Source organism: Chlorocebus sabaeus, chromosome 15 (assembly GCF_047675955.1).
Source record: "Chlorocebus sabaeus isolate Y175 chromosome 15, mChlSab1.0.hap1, whole genome shotgun sequence".
Lineage (NCBI taxonomy): Eukaryota > Metazoa > Chordata > Mammalia > Primates > Cercopithecidae > Chlorocebus > Chlorocebus sabaeus.
In genome coordinates, this window is record NC_132918.1 from 47,475,844 (window position 1) to 47,498,220 (window position 22,377).

General features: G+C 40.5%; 1 protein-coding gene across 1 annotated transcript in view; it reads left to right on the forward strand.

The window, feature by feature from the left end:
• SLC9A9 (solute carrier family 9 member A9) overlaps positions 1-22,377 on the forward strand; it is a 592,312-nt gene that overhangs the window by 274,703 nt on the left and 295,232 nt on the right. Inside the window, exons 7-8 of the mRNA XM_008008833.3 lie at positions 4,939-5,077; positions 9,462-9,567. Coding sequence (XP_008007024.1) covers positions 4,939-5,077; positions 9,462-9,567 — 245 coding nt within the window. The remainder of the gene's footprint in view (positions 1-4,938; positions 5,078-9,461; positions 9,568-22,377) is intronic.

Here is a 22,377-nt window from a genome sequence, read left to right on the forward strand (position 1 = left end):
TTATTGTCATCATGATTTTATAGAAACTGAGATAAAGGTGGTTTCAGTAACTTGCTCAAGGTCACATAGGCAGTAAGTGGCAGTAAGCTGAGACTTACACCCAGAACTCAGATTCAGATTCTATGCTCTTAACACTACCTAAGCTGTGAGATCCATTCTTTGCAGGAGCATGATATAGAAGAAAAGATGCGCTGTAGAGAAACACTGAAGTCTGAATAATGTCTGTGAATGAGAAATGATACAATAAGCAAAATGATCCTTATTCATGTTGCTTTTATCAAAGAGTTTAGGATACTTCATACATTTCAAAATTTTTGAATAAAAGATGCTGTACACATTTATTTTTGAGTATAGGTCAAATACACTGCCATCAAACTAATTTTGCTGAATAATCTATTGCTGAACAGAAGGAATCAATATCCTGGACTTATTTCCAATTTATTTATTTTTAAATTTTTATGTATATGTATTTTTATTTATTTATTTATTTTGAGATAAGGTCTTGCTCTGTCACCCAGGCTAGAGTGCAGTGGCCCAATCACAGTTCACTACAACCTCAACCTTCCCTGCTCAAGCAACCCTTCAAACTCAGCCTCCTGAGCAGCTGGGACCACAGGCACACACCATCACACCCAGCTAATTTTTGTACTTTTTTTAGAGATGGGGTTTTGCCATGTTGCCTGGGCTGGTCTCACACTCCAGCGCTCAAGCAATCCAAATCCACCCACCTCGGCCTCCCAAAACGCTGAGATTACAGGCGTGAGCCACCTCGCCCAGCCTGGCTTCTGCTTCTTTTGCCTCATGTCTTACTAGAAGCCAGAGGATTTTGCTTGTAGAACATCCTCCCCTAAACTTGAAGAGATGCAACTCAAGCTGAGTCTCCTGGCCTATTCTTGTCCCTGGAGCAGACCCCTGCCCACACAGCTGAGGGCACTCCTTCCCTCGTTGATCCCCTGAGCCAAGAGTTTCATGAAATACATGAGAACATTTTAGCCCCACTCCTGTGGCCATTTCTCTGGGATACCTGCCTGGTACTTTCCTTCATGGACACCCTGTTGTTCTTACGCAAAAGTGACTAGTTCAGCCCCAGCAACCTCAGAGCTTGGTGTGCCCTGAGGGCAGTCACACCCCATTTGCCCATAGTTGTAACTGACCACTCTGTTGTTATTGTGAGACTTGTGGAAGTTCTCAGCAGAATGATGATGATGATGGTGAGGATAAATAACATTTACTGAGTATTTATTTTGAGTGTACATATAGGTACTCAAGGAATGACTATAATCCACAAGATATATCTAAGAGTTCTAAATGTATCTCATATCCTCACAACATTTCTAGGGGATAAATTATTATCTCCATTCTACAGATGAAGTAACTGATTCGGAACATGAAGTAACTTGCCCAAGGCCATATAGGCAATAAGTATCAGTTCTTGGGCTCAAAGTAAGAGGCACAGGTGTCAGTTTCAAGATTAGACTGATACCCATAAAAGTACCCACAATGTGACTGTGCATAGTCAATGCTTGCTAAAAAATCTTGTGGGCGATGATTTGCTTCAAGAGATAATGAGTTTTTGCAAGCCTTCTTCCTTTCTACTTTCCAGTTGTCCTGCACCTTTGTTCCATCAGCCTTTATATACCCTGCCATGTGCCCAACAACAGGCTGTGTCCTGGGCATCCAAAGAGAAGCAAGACCAAGTCCAGTCTTAGCAAAGCCAGGCAGGAAAGCAGGATTTCCTGAGAAGTTCTGTGTCTCACCTGCTAGTGGGCCAGGAGAGAGGGTGCTGTTTCCCTACTCAACATACTCTGCTCTTAGGCTTGTGTACAGGAAGGTGCTACCCATGTTCCATCCCCGGCATGAAAATAAATGTTCTGGTACCTGAACTCCTGTTGTCCTTATAGTTAGCATCACACTGTCACTCAACTATCCTGATGTGGGTTTATGTTTCCCCACAAAATGATCACCTTTTTAAAGGGAGAAACAAGAAATCTACATTGTGAATTTAGTAGCTGTGTGATCTTCGTTTCTCTGATTTTTAGTTTATGTCTTTTATGCAAAGAAAGAGAAAGGAAGGCAAGACAAAAGGAGGGAAAGAAGGAAGGGAGGGAGGGAAGGAAGGAAGGGAGGGAGGGAAGGAAAGAAGGAAGGAAGGGAAGGAAGGAAGGAAGGAAGGAAGGAAGGAAGGGAAATGGATAAGGAGAGAGAACAAAACACGCCTTGCTTACTTCACAGAGCTATTATAGGATCAAATAAAGCTATACTGTAGGCACAAGAGGACTAAATATTATCTAAATGTGAGGGCTTTAGTATATTCTCACCATGGAATTTAAGGTTCTGAGTAATGCTGCCTCACCCATCTTTACCCCACCACACGTGCCCACATAGGTGCAGCCATGTCTTGCAATTGCCCTGAACTCACCTGCCTCCTTGCCTTTCTTAACACTCTTTCCACTGCCTGGAATACTCTCTCCCCCCATCTCTGTCTGATGACGTGCTACCTTGCTCCAATGCCACCTCCTTTATTCTAAAAGAGTACCCCTTTTCTCTTTTGTACCATTAAATGTTGGGTATTTCCCACAAAATCACACTTAACACTGGGAGTAGGGCTATTTGTCATCTATATCTCAGGCTTCCCTGCCGAGGTATGCTTTGCATATATCAGGTGTTCAATAAGATGTTTATTGGATCAAATTCTGCTTACCTTCTCTCTGCTCTTCCCTGCCTGCCTCCCACTTCCTATATCTACTTAATACATCACTTGACACATGGCAGGCACCTTGTGCATATGTCTGGGGAGCTTTAGGGCCAGCATATTCAATCTCCATAGGTCAAGGAGAGTTAAGCCTTTGCCTTCAGTTAAGTCAAACATCACAGGGAGGGTATAAAGTTTGGTGAACAAAGTGATCATGCCCTGTTGAGTGGGAAGGAAGTGAACATTTCCCAAAGTGCAGACTGCAGATCAGTAGGCATACCCAGATGATTTCAGGTGACATACAGGTGAACTTTCTTTTTCTAAATTACCTACTTTTACGTATAATAAAAAGAAATATAATTAGCACGTCGAACTTATGATTTCATAGATATTCTTTAATAAAAGCTCCTGAATTTGAATACAAATGATTTAAAGAAAAACACACATAAATAATAGTATGGGGTATGACCAAATGATGTGATGGGGGTGCTCCAAATTCCAGAAGCACCGGGCTAGGGAAACACTTCTGCAAGTTATGGAGGTGGAGAGAAGGATAAAGCCGTGCTTGTTCTATGGGTCAGATCTACTAGTGGCAACCGCAGGTTAATAGAATTACTTCCAAAGCTGTGCTACTGTGCAAAAACGTTTGTTTGAAGGGCAGAATGCAAATGGAATGCTTTCTCATCACTATTGTTTCTTCATTGGAAGGAAGAAATATGTTGGAGAATGTCGATTCAAACACATCAAGCATCACAGCTTTGGACACCAGGTTTCCTAACAGCCAGTGGAGTTTTATACCTTTTCCCAGGACTTGCAGATACAAAGGACCCAGATGTGGGTTTACTTTTCCTTTTTTCCTGCAAAGCACAACACTTTACAAAAAAGAAAAACACTTCAAAGGCAGTCCTTTTCTCGCATACATTTCAAGGCTTCATTCAAGATCCACATTCATCTTCCTTATCCAATTACAGGATCAAAGCAGAAGGGTTTGGCCTACTTTGGGGGTTTAAAGACATCCAGGGAAAAACTAAGACCATTTAAAACTACCTTTTTTGATGCCACGCATCTTCCTCTAGAAGAATTGGAGTTGGTTCCCCTTGCTCTCTCAAGTCATCTCTGGGTACAAAAAGTCAGGTCAGGGAGCTAACATGCTCTAATCATCGGCAACATGAAAGATTCAGTTACATCTCTGTAAAATGCAATCTAATCTCAGTCAGTGTGTCTAGTGTACTTTGGCTCTCCACACTGCTGCTTTTGGAGTTTCTTCCAAAACCCACTGCTAAACTCTTGATTTTTCCTGATTAGTTTTTTAAAATTCTGTATTAAAATAAAAACAGCAAAAAAAAAAAAAAAAAAAAATCTGAAATGTCATTTCATTAGTCTCCCTAAAGCTAGTGGATCTAGCACATATGTTCATTTTAATGCTCAATATGGAGTTCATATTTCCTAAAATAGGACATGCCTTATCTTTCATATTCACACTCTGGGATCTGAGGCCCTGGTTTAAAACAAAAAAATAGCATATATGACGTCCTCAATAATATTTAAGTGAACAGACTGGCTATTGGTGGATTGATTTTTCTCTATGGAAATAAATCTGTTGGCAGCCACCAGAATTGGGGTATAAAAGATGACCTCGGGCAGCTGCTGCCATTTGTTTTGGTGGGAAAATGAGGGTTCTGTCTCTCCCTGGGGGTTAATACCGTGATGTTCTGAACACCATCAATGCTCCGTTTCTGAAGGGTTACACTGGAGAGGAGGAATGCTTTGTGGTTTATGACAAGATCACGGCAGAATATTTTGTGCACGCAGTGATTTGTATCACCCATTTGTGCACAGGCCATAAAAGTGCACTTTTTATCAGGAACATTTGTGAATATATAACAGCACTAGAGACATATGGCCACTAAATAATTCACAGTTATCTATCTTCTCAGCAGATTCCTTATACACCTACCATGTTTTAATGCCTAGTTTGCTCAGAAACAATATTCTTTATGACCCTTCCAATATAAAAATGTTTACTGACTGGCAGCAATATATGGATCCCATGGGATGGGGCTATGAGGAAGTAGAAAGATTTCTGCATTCTCCAACTCTCTCCTTCTGTATCTGTTTTTCCCTAACTCTTCCAACCAGCATCCAGCATTACAGGAAAAGATACCTCTCCCCAAAGTGGGTGCAAAATCCTATCTGGGCTGTGAGATGAAAGTCACTAACTAACCTCCACCCTCTTCTCTTTTCAGTTCTATATCCATTTACAGTCCCAAGGAGAATCCAAATGCATTTGATGCCGCAGCATTCTTCCAGTCTGTGGGGAATTTCCTGGGAATCTTCGCTGGCTCATTTGCAATGGGGTCTGCGTATGCCATCATCACAGCACTGATATCCTTTGTCTGTATGTGGAAAGCTGAGACTGTCAAGAACAGCCAATATCCATGGAATGCTTCTGATGGTGGACAACCTCCAGGCCCATAAAAGGCTAGATAGTCTGGTCCAAGTTTCATACGGCAGTGCCATCTTGGTTCTGAGTCATCCCTGGAGGCAAAGGTTGGTACCAGTGGCAAATGGGCCCAAGCTCTCTTCTTGCCCAAGGTCAGTTCTAATGCTATTGACACTATCTGATCCTAGGACATCAACAACCTTAAATAAGTACCACCTAGGAAAACCAGTGAACAGGAGGCATCAGGATTGGCCTCACTAGGGTCAAGAGGAAGAACTAAAGATCCAGGGTCAAGAATAAGACAATTGACTAAGGGTGATAAATTGGGTATGATCTGCCTCTTCTTCAGGCTTATTCAATCACTAGTTTATAGGGTAGCTCAAGCCAGAGGTCACTGTGGGTCTAAACAAGCATCCACAGTTACTTTATAGAAAGGAACCTGAAAGCAATGCTGAAATATGTGTGCCATACCTGAGCAATCATGTCATTTGATTCCTTTTTGTTGTTAGGAAGTTGGGATGATAGGTAGAGTTTCTAGAGAATCTGAGCCAAAGAAAGAAGCTGGTCTGGTGGGCTACTCACTTAGAACACTCAGATAGGGCAAAAGTAAGTCGGGGTAGAGGAGGAAGGGCAGAAGGTAAATGTCAAGTATAAGGGTTAGGTGGAGCCACAGAAGAGAGAGAGAACAGAAGATCAAGGACCAAAGACCTCAGGGGGAGGAGAAGGAAGAAGTGTGCCAGAGGGGTGAAGGCCCCAGGCAAAGAGAAGGCAAAATATTGGGGGCCTTTTTCTATGGGATCTCGCCCAGACATTCGCTGCTAAAAAACTTGATTCTACTGGGGGTATCTAAGAAGAGTCAGGAGATGCGTAAAACAAGGACCCTGGCCTCAGTGAGTAACAGGCTTGGAAAGATGAGCTCCACATTAAGACTGGGATAGAAAGTGAGTGCCAGAGCCACATCAAAGTTATCACACTGTAAACACTCAAACTGGGATGAGGCCATTGTGTCTGGAATAGTATAACACCCTTGGCCAGCCTTATGATTCTGGAAAATAATTTGAAAAGCAGTATTTATAAGCCGAATGGGTTCTGGGCACGGCCTGGAAGATAGAATAGGGGCAAAGGCTGAGCAGTCGGTGACACAGGAGGCAAAGGCTCACTAAGTCTATTCACTAAGGTATAGCAGTGGGACAAATATGGCATCTGGAAGGCATGCCTGGGACGACCACAGGGCTCCAGCTGGTGAGAAATGGAGGATGAGGGTACTTGGGTGGAATGGAGTCAGCTTGTGGAGTATCTTGAAGTGGTATTTCAAAGAGTCTGAGCCTCTTTCTCTAGTCCACAATTAGCTGCCAAAGGTCTCTGCTCAGGAGAGTGACACACTGACAGTCCTGTTTTAAAATGTAGATGAGGAACCGGCACAAAGGATGAATCAGAGGAAGGAGATGAGAATCAAGGGAAACTGTGATGACGAACTGCGGGGGAAGCATCAGGAAGGGGACTGATGTTTAGAAGGAAAAACCTCTAAGACTTAGTGATTGGCTGGTTATTGGAGACAAACAAAAGGAGACAGTCAAAGGCTACTCCAAAGTTTCATCCTGAGAACCTTGTAAAATGGCATCTCCATTGACAGAAATAAAGTCAGTGAGAAGAGGTAGTGCTGGTTTCCAACAAGAAAAAAATGACCTACCCAGTACTTATGCTGTGACAGGCCACCTACGATGTGTTTTCCATGGGGTGTCTCATCTAACCTTCACAATGATCCTATCACCAGATGCTATTTTTATTGGTTGTGAAGCTTAGAAAGGGTAAGCTGTTGCCCAAGGTCACGCAGCCAGCCAGTAAACCCAGAGAGTGAGAATCAAGAGAACGACCATGCTCTCGTCACGGCTCCCTATTGCCTCTTCATTCTTAGTTGGAACTGTGTGGAGGCCAGGTGCTGTTTAGAGTACAGTAATAGCAACAAGGATAGGAACATTCTGTGAGTGTCTAACATGTGCCAGAGCCTTTCTATGCATCTCCTCATTTGAATCAACTCTGTAAAACAAGTTATTATCCTCCTCACCTTACACCTGAGGAAACTGAGGCTCAAGGAGGATACGTAGCTCACTCTGGATCACATGTAAGTAATAATGAGCACGGTAGTAATCGTATCATCTAACGCTTATTGAAAACGTTACTATGTGCTAGCCATTGCCCTAAGTGTTTTGCATGGATTATCAGAGAAGTTTTACAAGAACCCTGGAAGGTAAATACTGTTACTATCCCAATTTTACAGCTAAGGAAACAGACAAAGTTAAACAACTTGGCTAAGGCCAAACAACTAGGACATTTCAGGGCTGGGATTCAAACCCAGACTTTTGGGCTCTGGCGGCTACACTAAGTGAAGAAACTAAAATCAGAATTCTTCTCTGCCTGATGTGAGGAGAAGGTGCAACACGTGTGAACAGGTTGATAAGGGAAGAAGAAAAATTCCTGGAGATTGGAAGTCTGGCATAAGATTGGATCAGATCTGAAAGAAAGGGTGTAGAAACAGAAGAAACGGGGGCTCAGTAACAGTGGTGATATCAGTCGTGCAGTATTTGGTGGTCTTTAACAGGCTCTACAAACGCAGGTTGTGAAGGAGGTAGATGCTTACTGTTGTCCTCCTCACCTTCCTAAGCTCATACCTATTTCATTCTGAGGCAGTCTCCTCAGATTGTAGGCCCCTGAGCTCTGCAACTAGGGACTGACCCAGAGCTGATCTAGTTTCTGGAGGAGATAGAAAGAAAAGAATGTTAGATAGCCGATTGCTATTTTGTTACTCACCTGCCCTGAACATTCTCTTTAAAACAAACTAGAAGAGTGAATTCAGAAGAACAAACCTCACTAGAAACAGAGACTTCCCTCTAAGTAACAAAAGAGAATATTGTAAAAGGATCTCAGGGCAGCCTGATCTTTACAGCAGATAAAGAATTGCTTCCAGGTCCTTACTGATGCTATTTCCCAAAAAGATGTTTTATCAAAAAAAAAAAAATTGGACCACAGTAAACAAGTTCATATCACTTGTTGCACGCCAGGCACTGTTCTGAGTACTTAACATATGTTAACTAGTTTATAGACCTCTGAGGTAGGTTGCATTATTATTCCTGTTTTCAGACAGGAAAACTGAGGCACACAGTGATCAAGAGATGTGTCCAAGTGAATGCTGTGAATTTTAATCCAGGTAGAGTTGGCTTCCAAACGCTACACTCCCAACCATGATATTATTTTGCCTTTGTGCTTTCTAAAACTTTACAAAACATGTTTAACATACTTCATCACATTTTACTTACCTCATGTAGGATCAGGTATTATTCTCATTGTCAGTTTACGTAGAATAGAAATGAGGCTCAGAGAGGTTAATATACTGCTGAGAAATCACACAGCCAGTCACTGGCAGAGTCAAGAATCAGAATAAAATGTTCTGTGCCAGAGGTCACACTTTTACTTCCCTGCTCCCCTGCTAAACATCTCTTAATGTGAAATTTTCTTTAGATTTTGTTCTAACAGTATAAAAATGCAACACAATCACATCTCCTTATTTGTCAGGGCATTTTGTGCCTAATATTGACACAATTGCAATGTAACCTGTTCCCATCGATCACATACTCCTAATCATCTCCCCATGACCCCTTCTCTGCCCAACTTGGATCCTACTATCCCTTTGTTCTATTTGCAATTTATAGACCATTGACCAAGTGTCATCCTTGTCAAAATGAACCATTGCCCGCCAAAGGCATCTTGTCTGACCTAGAAATAATGTACCTTCTCTTTATCCTACTTATACCAAGAGAGCATGGGCAGCTTCCCTGTCACTGAATGTAACTTCTTCTTCTGATCCTACTTCCATCCCCAGGCGAGAAGACTCTACCAAGCGGTCTGCCGGCAGACTGCACTCCCCAGGGAGCAGCGCTCCTTGGTCCTGACATACTTGCAGCATCTCATCCCCCCACACTCTCCTTGGCTTTGTTTTTCCATGCCTGCTACACCTCTCCTGAGGGGGTGCATCCCAAGGAATGAGGCTAAGCCCACAGTGGGCTGAATTGATAGTCTTAGGAAGACACCTTTTTAATCTGAACACAGGTTTGAATTTTTACAGGCAAGTTCAGCCCCCGGTGAAGCATGGAACTCATGCTGGCCTTCAAAGCAGGTCCCAGTAAGAATTACAGCCTTCCAGTCAGGTTTGAACATCAGTTCTTTTACTTTGCTCTGGAACTATCATCACCAGATCAGTTTTTATTCTCAGTCAAGAAGGAGATGTAGCTGTAAAAGCTGTTGTTGTTTCCCTTAACTTGTCTTCCTCACTTGACCAAATTTACCAAGCTGTGCGAGTTCCCGATGCTGGAAACCGGCCTGTTTTTCCTGCTTTCTTGGAGTGCCTTCCTGTCTGCCGAGGCTGCCGGCCTAACAGGTCAGTGCTTCATGCTGCACAGCCAACTGGGTGTGTGAATATGTGTGTGGCTCCGGTGTGTGCCCCTCCCTGACCCGGCAGGAGGTGAAATGAAGTCTCTCTTAAACAGTCCATGTAGATGGTTTGGGTGAGAATCAGCCTGTCTTGGGTACCCTGGAGAGAAAAAATAATAGTAATTCATCCATTTTGTACCGAGTAGCTTTCTGCCCCATTCTGTGTTCTATTCTCCGAAATGCTTTCCTCTTTTCTCCTGGCTGGACAGGAGGCGTGTTGAAGAGACTGATTTAAAGTGTGATGGATGACTTTTCAAATGGAAGTCTTCATTCAGAGTGTGAAAGGATACCCACAACTGTTTTGTAGAGAAGAGTGGTGGTTTTCGGTGGCTCTTAACAGCAGGTTTCAATGTAAACTGGCTCTCTAGAGTACGCACATCTCCATACACATCGGTGTTTGAGATCTTCACATATGTTCCACGGCACGTAGGAAAACAAATAGCAAATGTGGTGGCTGTACAGTTTAATGTCTCTTAGCACAGAAAGTCTGCAGAGAGAGTCCTCCGATGTGGAACAGTTGATAGAGAGGGGGCAGTTCATTAGACCCAAGGGCTGCAGATCCCAGGATCTGGATTAAGCAATTAGATTGCCTGTCTGCAACCGTGAGGATTTGTGCTTGGGTAACTGCAACGACTGGGTGCTTTTCCATGCAGAAGAATCTCCGTGGCTTCCAGCAAAATGTTAATGCTGTTTCTCTCCTGGAGCCACATTCCCTGCTTCTCCCAGGTTTCAATCCTGGATCCCTTTCTGCTCATTACATCTCAACTGGCATTTGATTGGTGAGAATCTTTCCTAACTGGTAGCAAGGTATACCTCCCTGGGTGTTTGCATTTTAATAGGTGATACTTTAAGTCTAAATAATAATAAAAGTTGACATATATTGAGGGTGTACCATGAGCCAGATGCTGGCTAGCTGTCTTTTGTGGGTGATTTCATTAATCTATAGAAAGACTATTCTATAGTCTTTCTAAAGTAAAAGACTATTCCCAGTTTACTCAGCCAACCTTAAGTGATGGAGCTGGGATTTAAAACTAGGAAATTCAATTTTAGATCCTGGGTTCTGGGGGACCACGCATTTCTGCCTCAAATGAAACTCCATCTGTGGAATATCAAGCAGACCTCTAAGGGTAGGTAGAAGGGAAGTAGTTGGAGCCCCAGGCAACTGCCTGGTTCAGTTACTCCTTGGCTGGTCTTGGCTCTCCTGTGAATGCCATGGCAAATTATTTTAGTAATTATAACCTATTGCTTTAATCAACTGGCCCAACTTACTGCAGAGCCACATAGTCCAGGCTATTCCCATTTGCTTCAAGGGTGTCTGTTGCCAATACAGAAAGCCACCCACCAGTTCTTATGACACTATAATCAAGACTACATTACTGGATTCCACCCTACCAGGCCAGTGTATCTAAATTATTTCAATACAAAGTATGTTATTTTAGTGCATTGCCACGTTATTAAGGAGGTAGCTGGAAAGCTTATGCATTTCAGAAAAACATAGCATGTGCCTTCAGTGAAATAATGTAGGCAGATCATTTACATCACAGTCATTCAAAAAACATTAGTTCCCTTTCTTCCACATTCTGTATTCTATACAAGTTTAACTTATAAAATGATCTAAGTAATATTAATAATAAGAAAAAATATTTGACCTTCTAGAAATGTAAGGAAGTATCTTAACTCACCTAATATTTTTAAATCTACTATTGGATGTTATAATAAACACACACACACACACACACACACACACCCCCCATTGCTTTAGAATTGTCAATTTGGGTAAAAAATTGTCTATTTGCTTGTTCATTTCAGCAAGATCTTGTTCTATCACCTACATTAAAGCCTAAGAGCCATGGGAAACTGAATAAATTGCTAGTTTGCTTGATCCTTGCTCTTTCACACCCTTTCAACCTGATATCCTTACTGAGCTACCACACAGACCACCTTCTAAGGAGCCAGCATCATGGGATGGGTGAATATGAATGTGAACCTCAGTAACAGAAAGACCCAAGTGTCCATGGCTGCACCCAGGGGCAGACTCACTCCAGAATAGTCCACTAGATTTAGGCAATGTGCCTAACAGACATTTGCTACAAACCAAATTCTAGGTGTGAGCATTTTCCATTGCCAAAGACCAAGCCTGCTTAGTCCAAATTACTTACGTGTTTGTTTGTTGTTTATTATTTAATCCTTGCCTATTTCCAAATTGGATTTGTGACAACTCATAACATAAGCCATGCACATCACAGGACCATTTAGTTGAGGGTAAACACTCAAGTGCTCTGGGACAGAATTTTTCTGCAAAATTAGGCAGCTGTTCATTGCTGTGGTTTGGCAATAAATATAGCTCTGAGCTTTCTGGCAGTCAAAGCCAAAAGGGAAACATGATGAGTTATATAGGAATAACACAGCATTATTTTTTTTTTAAAAAAAGTCATGCTTATTAAAGTGGGCAAACTTTATTTTTCACACTAAAATTTTAGGGGAATTTATCACATGCATCTGTATATAAGGGACTTTGAACACCAGAAGAGACAGTGTATTTAACAATAATTTTAGGGAAGATGGAGGTTCATTCTTCATATGGTCATTTCTCATGTAAACTTTCAAGAAAACCTGAGGGTGTGACATCAAATTATAATTCTCGAATTATTTCCATGTAATAATAAAATCATTTTAGTTCTAATGCACAGGTAAACTAATATGATACAAAACTAAAATCTAGAAAACTTTTAAAAAATTACTTCTGAATGAATAGACAACAATGAATATAGTAAACTAAAATGGAAAGAGCTGTTAAATAGTTCATGAGTAACTACAGAGGTAACGAGCAATCATGGGGCCTTGTATGGGTTCACTAAAAACACTTACTATAGCTCCTAGAGATGGTATTAACATGCAATGATTTCTCAGCAGAACTCCCCAGGCCCTGATCTTTCAAAGTGGACCCTCAAGGACACCTGCCTAGTGAGCACAGCTCTCGGCCACCTACCCATACTTCACCCTTTTATTGGTTTCAGAAATTAGGATTTCACATACAATTCTATCTGAAAAAAAATGTTCTGCTACTTTAAAGAAACACATCTGTTTTTAAATATATTTTATTTTTTTCTTACCCCAAGGTAATCCATATTCATGGTAGAAAATTTAGAAAATGCAGATTTACAGAAGGAAATAAATTTAGAATCACTTATATTCTTATGGAATATTAACAGCAATTGTTAATATTTGGCTGTGTCAAGCTAACTCTATATATATATAATTACACACATATACATTTAAATATGCCTACCTAAATATACTCATGCATACATATATATATATATATATTTCTTAAGTAACTTACTTTTTTCATTCAACAATTTATAATGAAAAAAATGCCATGAATGGAACATTAAAAAATTTATAGTGAATGTTTTTCAAGACATTAAATACTCCATCATATGAACTTGGCATAATTTATCGTAACAACCTTTTGATTATTTACAAGTTTTAATATTCTTCTTATTACTGCAATGATAATCCTTATAGCTAGAGATATAAATTTTTATTTATATAACTGCCTAAAAATAAAATGTCTGTCTGGTTTAATAAAAAGACTAAAATTTAAATTTTTGAAGAAATTTATCCAAATTGTCTGTTAAAAAATTTGTATCCCCTTGCACTCCCACCAGCAATCTGAAAGCAAACTCATTCACTCACATCTTCACCACACCATATCCTATTTTTTTTATTATTATACTTTAAGTTCTAGGGTACATGTGCACAACGTGCAGGTTTGTTACATATGTATACATGTGCCATGTTGGTGTGCACCCATTAACTCATCATTTACATTAGGTATATCTCCTAATGCTATCCCTCCCCTCTACCACCTCCCCACAATAGATCCCGGCATGTGATGCTCCCCTTCCTGTGTCCAAGTGATCTCATTGTTCAATTCCCACCTATGAGTGAAAACATGTGGTATTTGGTTTTCTGTTCTTGCGATAGTTTGCTGAGAATGATGGTTTCCAGCTGCAACCATGTCCCTACAAAGGACACGAACTCATCCTTTTTTATGGCTGCATAGTATTCCATGGTGTATATGTGCCACATTTTCTTAATCCAGTCTGCCACTGTGGACATTTGGGTTGATTCCAAGTCTTTGCTATTGTGAATAGTGCTGCAATAAACATACATGTGCATGTGTCTTTATAGCAGCATGACTTATAATCGTTGGGTATATCCCCAGTAATGGGATGGCTGGGTCAAATGGTATTTCTAGTTCTAGATCCTTGAGGAATCGCCACACTGTTTTCCACAATGGTTGAACTAGTTTACAGTCCCACCAACAGTGTAAAAGTGTTCCTATTTTTCCACATCCTCTCCAGCACCTGTTGTTTCCTGATTTTTTAATGATTGCCATTCTAACTGGTGTGAGATCATATCTCATTGTGGTTTTGATTTGCATTTCTCTGATGGCGAGTGATGATGAGCATTTTTTCATGTGTCTGTTGGCTGTATGAATGTCTTCTTTTGAGAAATGTCTGTTCATATCCTTTGCCCACTTTTTCATGGGGTTGTTTGTTTTTTTCTTGTAAATTTGATTGAGTTCTTTATAGGTTCTGGATATTAGCCCTTTGTCAGATGAGTAGATTGCAAAAATTTTCTCCTATTCTGTAGGTTGCCTGTTCACTCTGATGGTAGTTTCTTTTGCTGTGCAGAAGCTCTTTAGTTTGATTAGATCCCATTTGTCAATTTTGGCTTTTGTTGCTGTTGCTTTTGGTGTTTTAGACATGAAGTTCTTACCCATGCCTATGTCCTAAATGGTATTACCTAGGTTTTCTTCTAGGGTTTTTATGGTTTTAGGTCTAACTTTTAAGTCTCTAATTCATCTTGAATTAATTTTCATACAAGGAGTAAGGAAAGGATCCAGGTTCAGCTTTCTACTTATGACTAGCCAATTTTCCCAGCACCATTTATTAAATAGGGAATCCTTTCCCCATTTCTTGTTTTTGTCAGGTTTGTCAAAGATCAGATGGCTGTAGATGTGTGGTATTATTTCTGAGGGCTCTGTTCTGTTCCATTGGTCTATATCTCTGTTTTGGTACCAGTACCATGCTGTTTTGGTTACTGTAGCCTTGTAGTATAGTTTGAAGTCAGGTAGCGTGATGCCTTCAGCTTTGTTCTTTTGGCTTAGGATTGTCTTGGCAATGTGGGCTCTTTTTTGGTTCCATATGAACTTTAAAGCAGTTTTTTCCAATTCTGTGAAGAAAGTCATTGGTAGGTAGCTTAATGGGGATGGCATTGAATCTATAAATTACCTTGGGCAGTATGGCCATTTTCACAATATTGATTCTTCCTATTCATGAGCATGGTATGTTCTTCCATTTGTTTGTGTCCTCATTTATTTCACTGAGAAGTGGTTTGTAGTTCTCCTTGAAGAGGTCCTTTACATCCTTTGTATGTTGGATTCCTAGGTATTTTATTCTCTTTGAAGCTATTGTGAATGGGAGTTCATTCATAATTTGGCTCTCTGTTTGTCTGTTACTCATGTACAAGAATACTTGTGATTTTTGCACACTGATTTTGTATCCTGAGACTTTGCTGAAGTTATTTATCAGCTTAAGGAGGTTTTGGGCTGAGACAATGGGGTTTTCTAAATATACAATCATGTCATCTGCAAACAGGGACAATTTGACTTCTTCTTTTCCTAACTGAATACCCTTGATTTCTTTCTCTTGCCTGATTGCCCTAGCCAGAACTTCCAACACTATGTCCAACACTATGTTGCCCCCACTCTCTTGTGGCTTGTAGAGTTTGTGCCAAAAGATCCGCTGTTAGTCTCATGGGCTTCCCTTTGTGAGTAACCCGACCTTTTTCTCTGGCTGCCCTTAACATTTTTTCCTTCATTTCAACTTTGGTGAATCTGATAATTATGTGTCTTGAAATTGCTCTTCTCGAGGAGTATCTTTGTGGAGTTCTCTGTATTTCCTGAATTTGGATGTTGGCATGCCTTACTAGGTTGGGGAAGTTCTCCTGGATGATATCCTGCAGAGTGTTTTCCAACTTGGTTCCATTCTCCCTGTCACTTTCAGACACACCATTCAGACGTAGATTTGGTCTTTTCACATAATCACATACTTCTTGGAGGCTTTGTTCATTTCTTTTCACTCTTTTTTCTCCACACTTCTCTTCTCGCTTCATTTCATTCGTTTGATCTTCAATCGCTGATACTCTTTCCTCCAGTTGATCGAGTTGGTTACTGAAGCTTGTGCATTTGTCACGTATTTCTCGTGTTATGGTTTTCATCTCTATCAGTTCTTTTAAGGTCTTCTCTGCATTGATTATTCTAGTTATCCATTCATCCATTCTTTTTTCAAGGTTTTTAGTTTCTTTGCACTGGTTACATAGTTCCTCCTTTAGCTCTGAGAAGTTTGACTGAAGCCTTCTCTCAACTCGTCAAAGTCATTCTCTGTCCAGCTTTGTTCTGTTGCTGGCGATGAGCTGTGTTCCTTTGGAGGGGGAGATGCACTCTGATTTTTTGAATTTCCAGCTTTTCTGCATTGCTTTTTCCCCATCTTTGTGGTTTTATCTGCCTTTGGTCTTTGATGATGGTGATGTACTGATGGGATTTTGGTGTGGGTGTCCTTTCTGTTTGTTAGTTTTCCTTCTAACAGTCAGGACCCTCAGCTGTAGGTCTGTTGGAGTTTGCTTGAGGTCCACTCTAGACCCTGTTTGCCTGGGTATCAGCAGTGGAGGCTGCAGGAGATAGAATATTGCTGCACAGCGAGTGTTGCTATCTGATTCTTGCTCCGGAAGCTTCATCTCAGGGGTGTACCCCACTGTGTGAAGTGTGAGGTGTTGGTCTGCACCTAGTGGGGGATGTCTCCCAGTTAGGCTACTCAGGGATCAGGGACCCACTTGAGCAGGCAATCTGTCCGTTCTCAGATCTCAACCTCCATGCTGGGAGATCCTCTGCTCTCTTTAAAGCTATCAGACAGGGGCATTTACCTCTGCTGAGGTTTCTGCTGCTTTTTGTTTAGCTATGCCCTGTCCCCAGAGGAGGAGTCTACACAGGCAGGCCAGCCTCCTTGAGCTGCGGTGGGCTCTACCCAATTAGAGCTTCCAGGTGGCTTTGTTTACCCACTTAAACCTCAGCAATGGTGGGTGCCCCTCCCCCAGCCTAGCTGCCACCTTGCAGTTAGATCTCAGACTGCTGTGATAGCAATGAGGGAGGCTCAGTTAGCGTGGGACCCTCTGGGCCAGGTGTGGGATATAATCTCCTGATATGCCGTTTGCTAAGACCCTTGGTAAAGTGCAGTATTAGGGTGGGAGTTACCTGATTTTCCAGGTGTTGTGTATCTCACTTTCCCTTGGCTAGGAAAAGGGATTCCCTTCCCCCTTGCGCTTCCCAGATGAGGCAATGCCTCACCCTGCTTCAGCTCTGGCTGGTCGGGCTGGACCAGCTGACCAGCACCGATTGTCAGGCACTCCCCAGTGAGATGAACATGGTACCTCAGTTGAAAATGCAGAAATCACCCGTCTTCTGTGTCACTCACGCTGGGAGCTGGAGGCTGGAGCTGTTCCTGTTTGGCCATCTTGGGTGAGCTTCCCCCCAAATCTTATTAATCACTGGTAATTTGATAATCAAGTTCCATTTTCTTCTGGTTTCATTTATTATATTTTTATGAAGGAAAAGTTTTTTTTTATTATATGTCATTTGCTGTTTGTATTTCTTCTTTGGTGAGCTACCAGTTTATGACCTTTGTTACTTTTTTTGTTGTTACTTTTTTCCTGTTGAGATGTTTATCTTTGTCACATTGTAGTTTAGTTACTCTTTATCTATGGAGAAAATTGGCTAGGACCAATGGCTCATTTCTATAATCCCAGCACTTTGGGAACCAAGTGGGGAGGATTGCTTGAACCCAAGAGTTCCAGACAAGACTGGACAACATAGTGAGACCCAGTATCTACAAAAAAAAAAAAAAGTATCTGGGCATGGTGGCACACACTGTGGTCCTAGCTACCAGGGAGGCTGAGGCAGGAGGATTGCTTGAGCCCAGGAGTTCAAGACTGCAGTAAGCTATCACACAACTGCATTCTAGCCTGGTCAACAAAGAGATACCCTGTCTCTTAAAAAAAAAAAAAAAGAAAAGAAAAGAAAATTAACCTTTGACTATCATATAGGCTATAAATATTCTCCAATTTGTACTTGTACCTTTTAACTATGTTCTTTTTTGTTCGTTTGGGTAAGGGAAAGGGGTTGGCATAGGCATTTTCAAGTTTTGTGTGGTTAATTATATCACCTCCTTAGAAAGCCCAAGTGGATAGTATGTCCACAAACTTAGCAGCCTAAGAAATAATAAAAAAGAAAAAATACATAGAAAACCCAAGTGTTTCTTAATGCTAGTGTATAATTTCTGTTAAAAGTTGTTTGATTTTGTTTTTGCATCAGAAACCAACTAGAATGTTTTGATATGAGGTGTGGGGTATAGTAGCGATTTGATTTTCTTCCCAGATGATAAGTAACTTGTCCTAACACCCATCAACTTGTACCTGTTTAAAATGTCTGTGTATGTACACACACATGTATGTGTATGTGTATCTGTATGTTCTGGGCTTTCATTTGTTCCACTGAATGTTTGATATTCACTGTGTCAATTATTTCAGCTTCGTGGTTTATTTTAATATCTAGTAGGTCAATCTTTCACTCCTCTTCCCCATATTCAAAAGCTCTTTTGCTATACTCATGTATTTATTATTCCTGATGGACTTGAAAATAACACATTCCAAACAGAAAATAATTTTGGAATTATAATTGGGGTACATTAAATTTTTAGATTAATTTGAAGAGAAATGGCATTTTTATAACATCAAGTCTTCCCACCCAGGAGTATGTTATGACTCTCCATTTATTTGAGTCTTATTTTATGGCTCTCAGTAAATTTTTATAGTTTTCTTCACATTAGACCTACAAATTTCTTGTTAAGTACCTTTTTAGCAGCTACTTTATATTTTGGGGTGCTATAGTAAATGGGAACTTCTTTCTTTATAGTTTCTAACTGGTTATTGTTCATATATGTGCATCTAGATTGCACTGCACTATTTGATTTACTCTCTGTAGTTCTAAAGTACAAAATTAGAGCTGATGTAGAATTAGGATTAATGGGTATAAGTTAGACTGTCAAGTTCAGGAGGGCTTTATCAGCACCAAAAGAATGACTGAACCATTGTAGGCACAAAATAAATATCGTTTGAGCAGTGGAATGAATAATTTTCACTCAACAAAAGAAAAAAACTCCCAAAACCTGAATAACAGATCACTTTATAAGGTAGTAAGTGTTCTGTGCCTGATAATATTCCTACAGATTTTACACATCCACTGGTCCAAATATTTCACAGCACATCCATACATCAAGTAAATGATATATCATAAATTTCATTAATCTGTAACTTTATTTTCCCAATTATTAAGTTAAAAATGAAGACATATAGGCATGAAAGGAAGAGCTCTGTCTAGAGGAATGTGGTGGACACATGTTGGTTCTGGCTGCCCAGCACACATTCTCACTTCCACTGGTAATAGCATCCTGATGTTTCTTAGGAAACTACCCCTGACTCCAATGGATAACATCTTCTAATCAACGTGTCCCACCCTTCCCTGAAAAAGAGAATGAGGACATCTGAAGCTAGGTCAACTAGACACTCTTCCCCTGGTATGTAAAATTTTAGGAGGGAGAGAGGAGGATGTATAACTGCTGGCACCTGTTCAATAGCAGAGCCCTATTGAGAACCTTTATTTATTTATTCCTGCCACCAGATCCCTGGAGCAGCCATGATGCCTCCTTTCTAAGAGCTATCACACTTCCTTCCAATAAATTCCTTTCTGATTATGCTAGCCAGAGTCTGTTTTTATTACTTGCAAACAAAGAAATCTAAATGGTACAAAGGAAGGAAAAGTCCATTAGGTATTTCAGCAAAAGAAACTGTATAACTTTGTGACAGATCAGAAGGGAAGAGAGTCTCAAAGACAGCACAGCCTCTAGGCTAGGATACTTGGGACCATCTTATGCCAGGTGCATACTGATAAACAAACAAAAAGAATCAAGCTTTTAAGGACAGTTTGCCATGTTCATTATCCTTTCCAATTCAGCTTCTTATCAGATTCATCATGAACACTTCAGTGTAAGCAGCTTGCTCATTAACGCATCGCCTGTGTTCACTTTCAGTTGTTACTAATTTCATGATGATCATTTGATTTATTTTGATCATCTTTTACTTCAAGGGCCACATTTGTAGCCACCTCATCTCAGTCTCTTGGAAATTGCACCTGCCAGTGTTCAATAGTCACATAGAACTTGGTTTTATGGAAACAAGTGGCTTTTAGACATGCAAATGAAGGCTGGTGCTTCTATTACCCAGAAATCTGAATCTCTGCTACTTGAAATATACAAGCACATTGAGAAAACATTTATTTGGGAAGATTGGGCAGAATATAAAATGCAAGTGAAAAGTCTTTATGGAGGATGAGAGTATGCACAGAGAAAGGGACATTAGGGACTTCTCACAAGTCCAGAGAGCATAGAAAGAAGAGAACATATACGAATGTGTCTGCCCTCCTTACAAAATCAGCCACCAAGGCATGTGTCTCTGGTTTCTGGATCTTAGCTGACTTGCTAAAGGATTGGAATAAGTCATCCTATTAATTGACATCTCTATTTTCCTTACTGCTAAAGTCAAAGGAATTTATTACTTTGTAGTAGAAGGACATTGTACACATACAGAATGTGGCTTTTGGGTAAATACATGACCCTAAGGAATTCTCTCCATGAGGTACCTGGTATATATGACTGCCTAATTTTGGATCAGGTAGATTTTTCTTGTGCAGAGGCCTGTTTAGAAAAGTCATTAGGTTACTGAGCCATTATTTTAAAATGAATATTGAAAATACTTCAGCAGTATTATTTATAGTGTAATCTCTAATGGAATTGAATCCTGTCATGGAAGCTGCTTTCCAGTTTATGAAGATAACGGAAAAGCACAGCTGGACAGGTTGTTTGAAAATTCATTTTTATACTCTGTTTCCCAGCTGAGACTTTGGGGGTCAGGTTTTCGCCAGAAGCAAGCTTTTAGGGACAGTCATTAAACACCCAAAGAGTAAGATTTCTAATGGCAACATTGACACCATGTCTAATGATTTCTCTGCTTCCAGGCATTGCTGTAATAAAGGCAGCTTCCATTTTTAGATTCCTAGGGCAATTTTATGTTCATTGGAGGCAAAGGAGGGGGAAGAGGCCCACTGGTATACCTCATTTTCTCATACAAAAAGTTAAACAGTATAGAACACTATTTACTCAGCTTAGAATAACTTCCATTTAAGAAAACAGGCATCCAGAAATATAAAGAAAAAAGAGTCCTGATTATTAAGTAATGGGGCTGGGCTTTGTAGTCTGATTCTAGAAAGTAAACGACTCTTAAAAACAATGAAAGTGTAGAAAGTTAAAAACAAGTAACACTCTGGCCCATTCATTAAGGAATTGACCAAGATGTCTGAAAGAAAGAAGTGCTCAGCACATGCAAGTTGTGTTTACAACCCAAACAGTTAAATCATCTCAATCCCTTCCCCCAAGCCTGTTCGCCTATTGGTCTCAAATCACAAGGGCCTAATTACATTGCCATGATAGGAAAAGCTGCACTTGGAAACTCAGGTGCTATACATTTGTCAAGTCAGTTCTTAAAAGGCTTTTGTAGAGTAAGCAGTGAGGAAAAAGGGGAACTTGAGAAAGTCTATTTTGCCATAGATAAGGAGGAGAGATTTCCAAATGAAATGACTATTACTGGACATGTTGAGATTTCACTTGTCTGAGTAAGTAAGTTGGCTTATTATTTCTCATCTCATCATTTCTCACTTGGGCAAAAATTGTTTTCAAACTCTTAAGAAGGCTTTTAGCTCAGAGGTGAATGTGTTCCATTTGGCTAGCCACTGATGCATTGCATGACTGGATGGGAAATGTATTTCTGGAGCTCAGTAAATAAAACAAATCTCCAGGAGGGGACTTAGTTTGAATTATTTCTCAAAACAAATCTGGCCAATTTTACCCTCCAAATACATGTCATTAGCCAGCATCTCTTACCTTAAAACTGGTTTGCTTGCTTATTGACAGAACCAGGTGAATCCAACTTAACCAACATTCCACCAACAAATGAGGTGAGGTGAGAGTGATTTCCAAGCTGGGGGGCGGGGGGGGAAACCCTGAGGCTCAAAATATTAGGCATTTAAGCTGCAGAAATAGTGCCTACAATTCTCAAGGGGATTAGTTAACCAGCACACTGAACCAAAGGCAAACATGCAATGATGCCATCTCAATAAACACAGGTGTAAAATATGTCTTGTTGCATAATAACTCATTAACTCACACCTGCACTTCCTTGAACCGAATAGCTCTTCATTTCAATATTCAAACAACCTGCACATGTAGCTAAAGTAGTGGACGAATTTACGCCTGCTTTCTTCACTGTAAATGTTTTCAGTCGTTATTTAACAACTCTTCGTGGTGCCAGAAGACATAGGGAAAGAGGTAAAATTATTTCCCAAGAACCCACATTCTGCACAGGCATGTAGAAAATTGTCAGAAGATGGCACAAATAACATATGGGTGAAGAAGAAAAGGGAGTCAAGGATAATTCCCAGGATTTTATGTCTGTTGGGTCAGTGGTTCATTTCACCAAAATGGAGAATACAAGTGAGTGAATACATGCAGCCAAAAGGAGACAC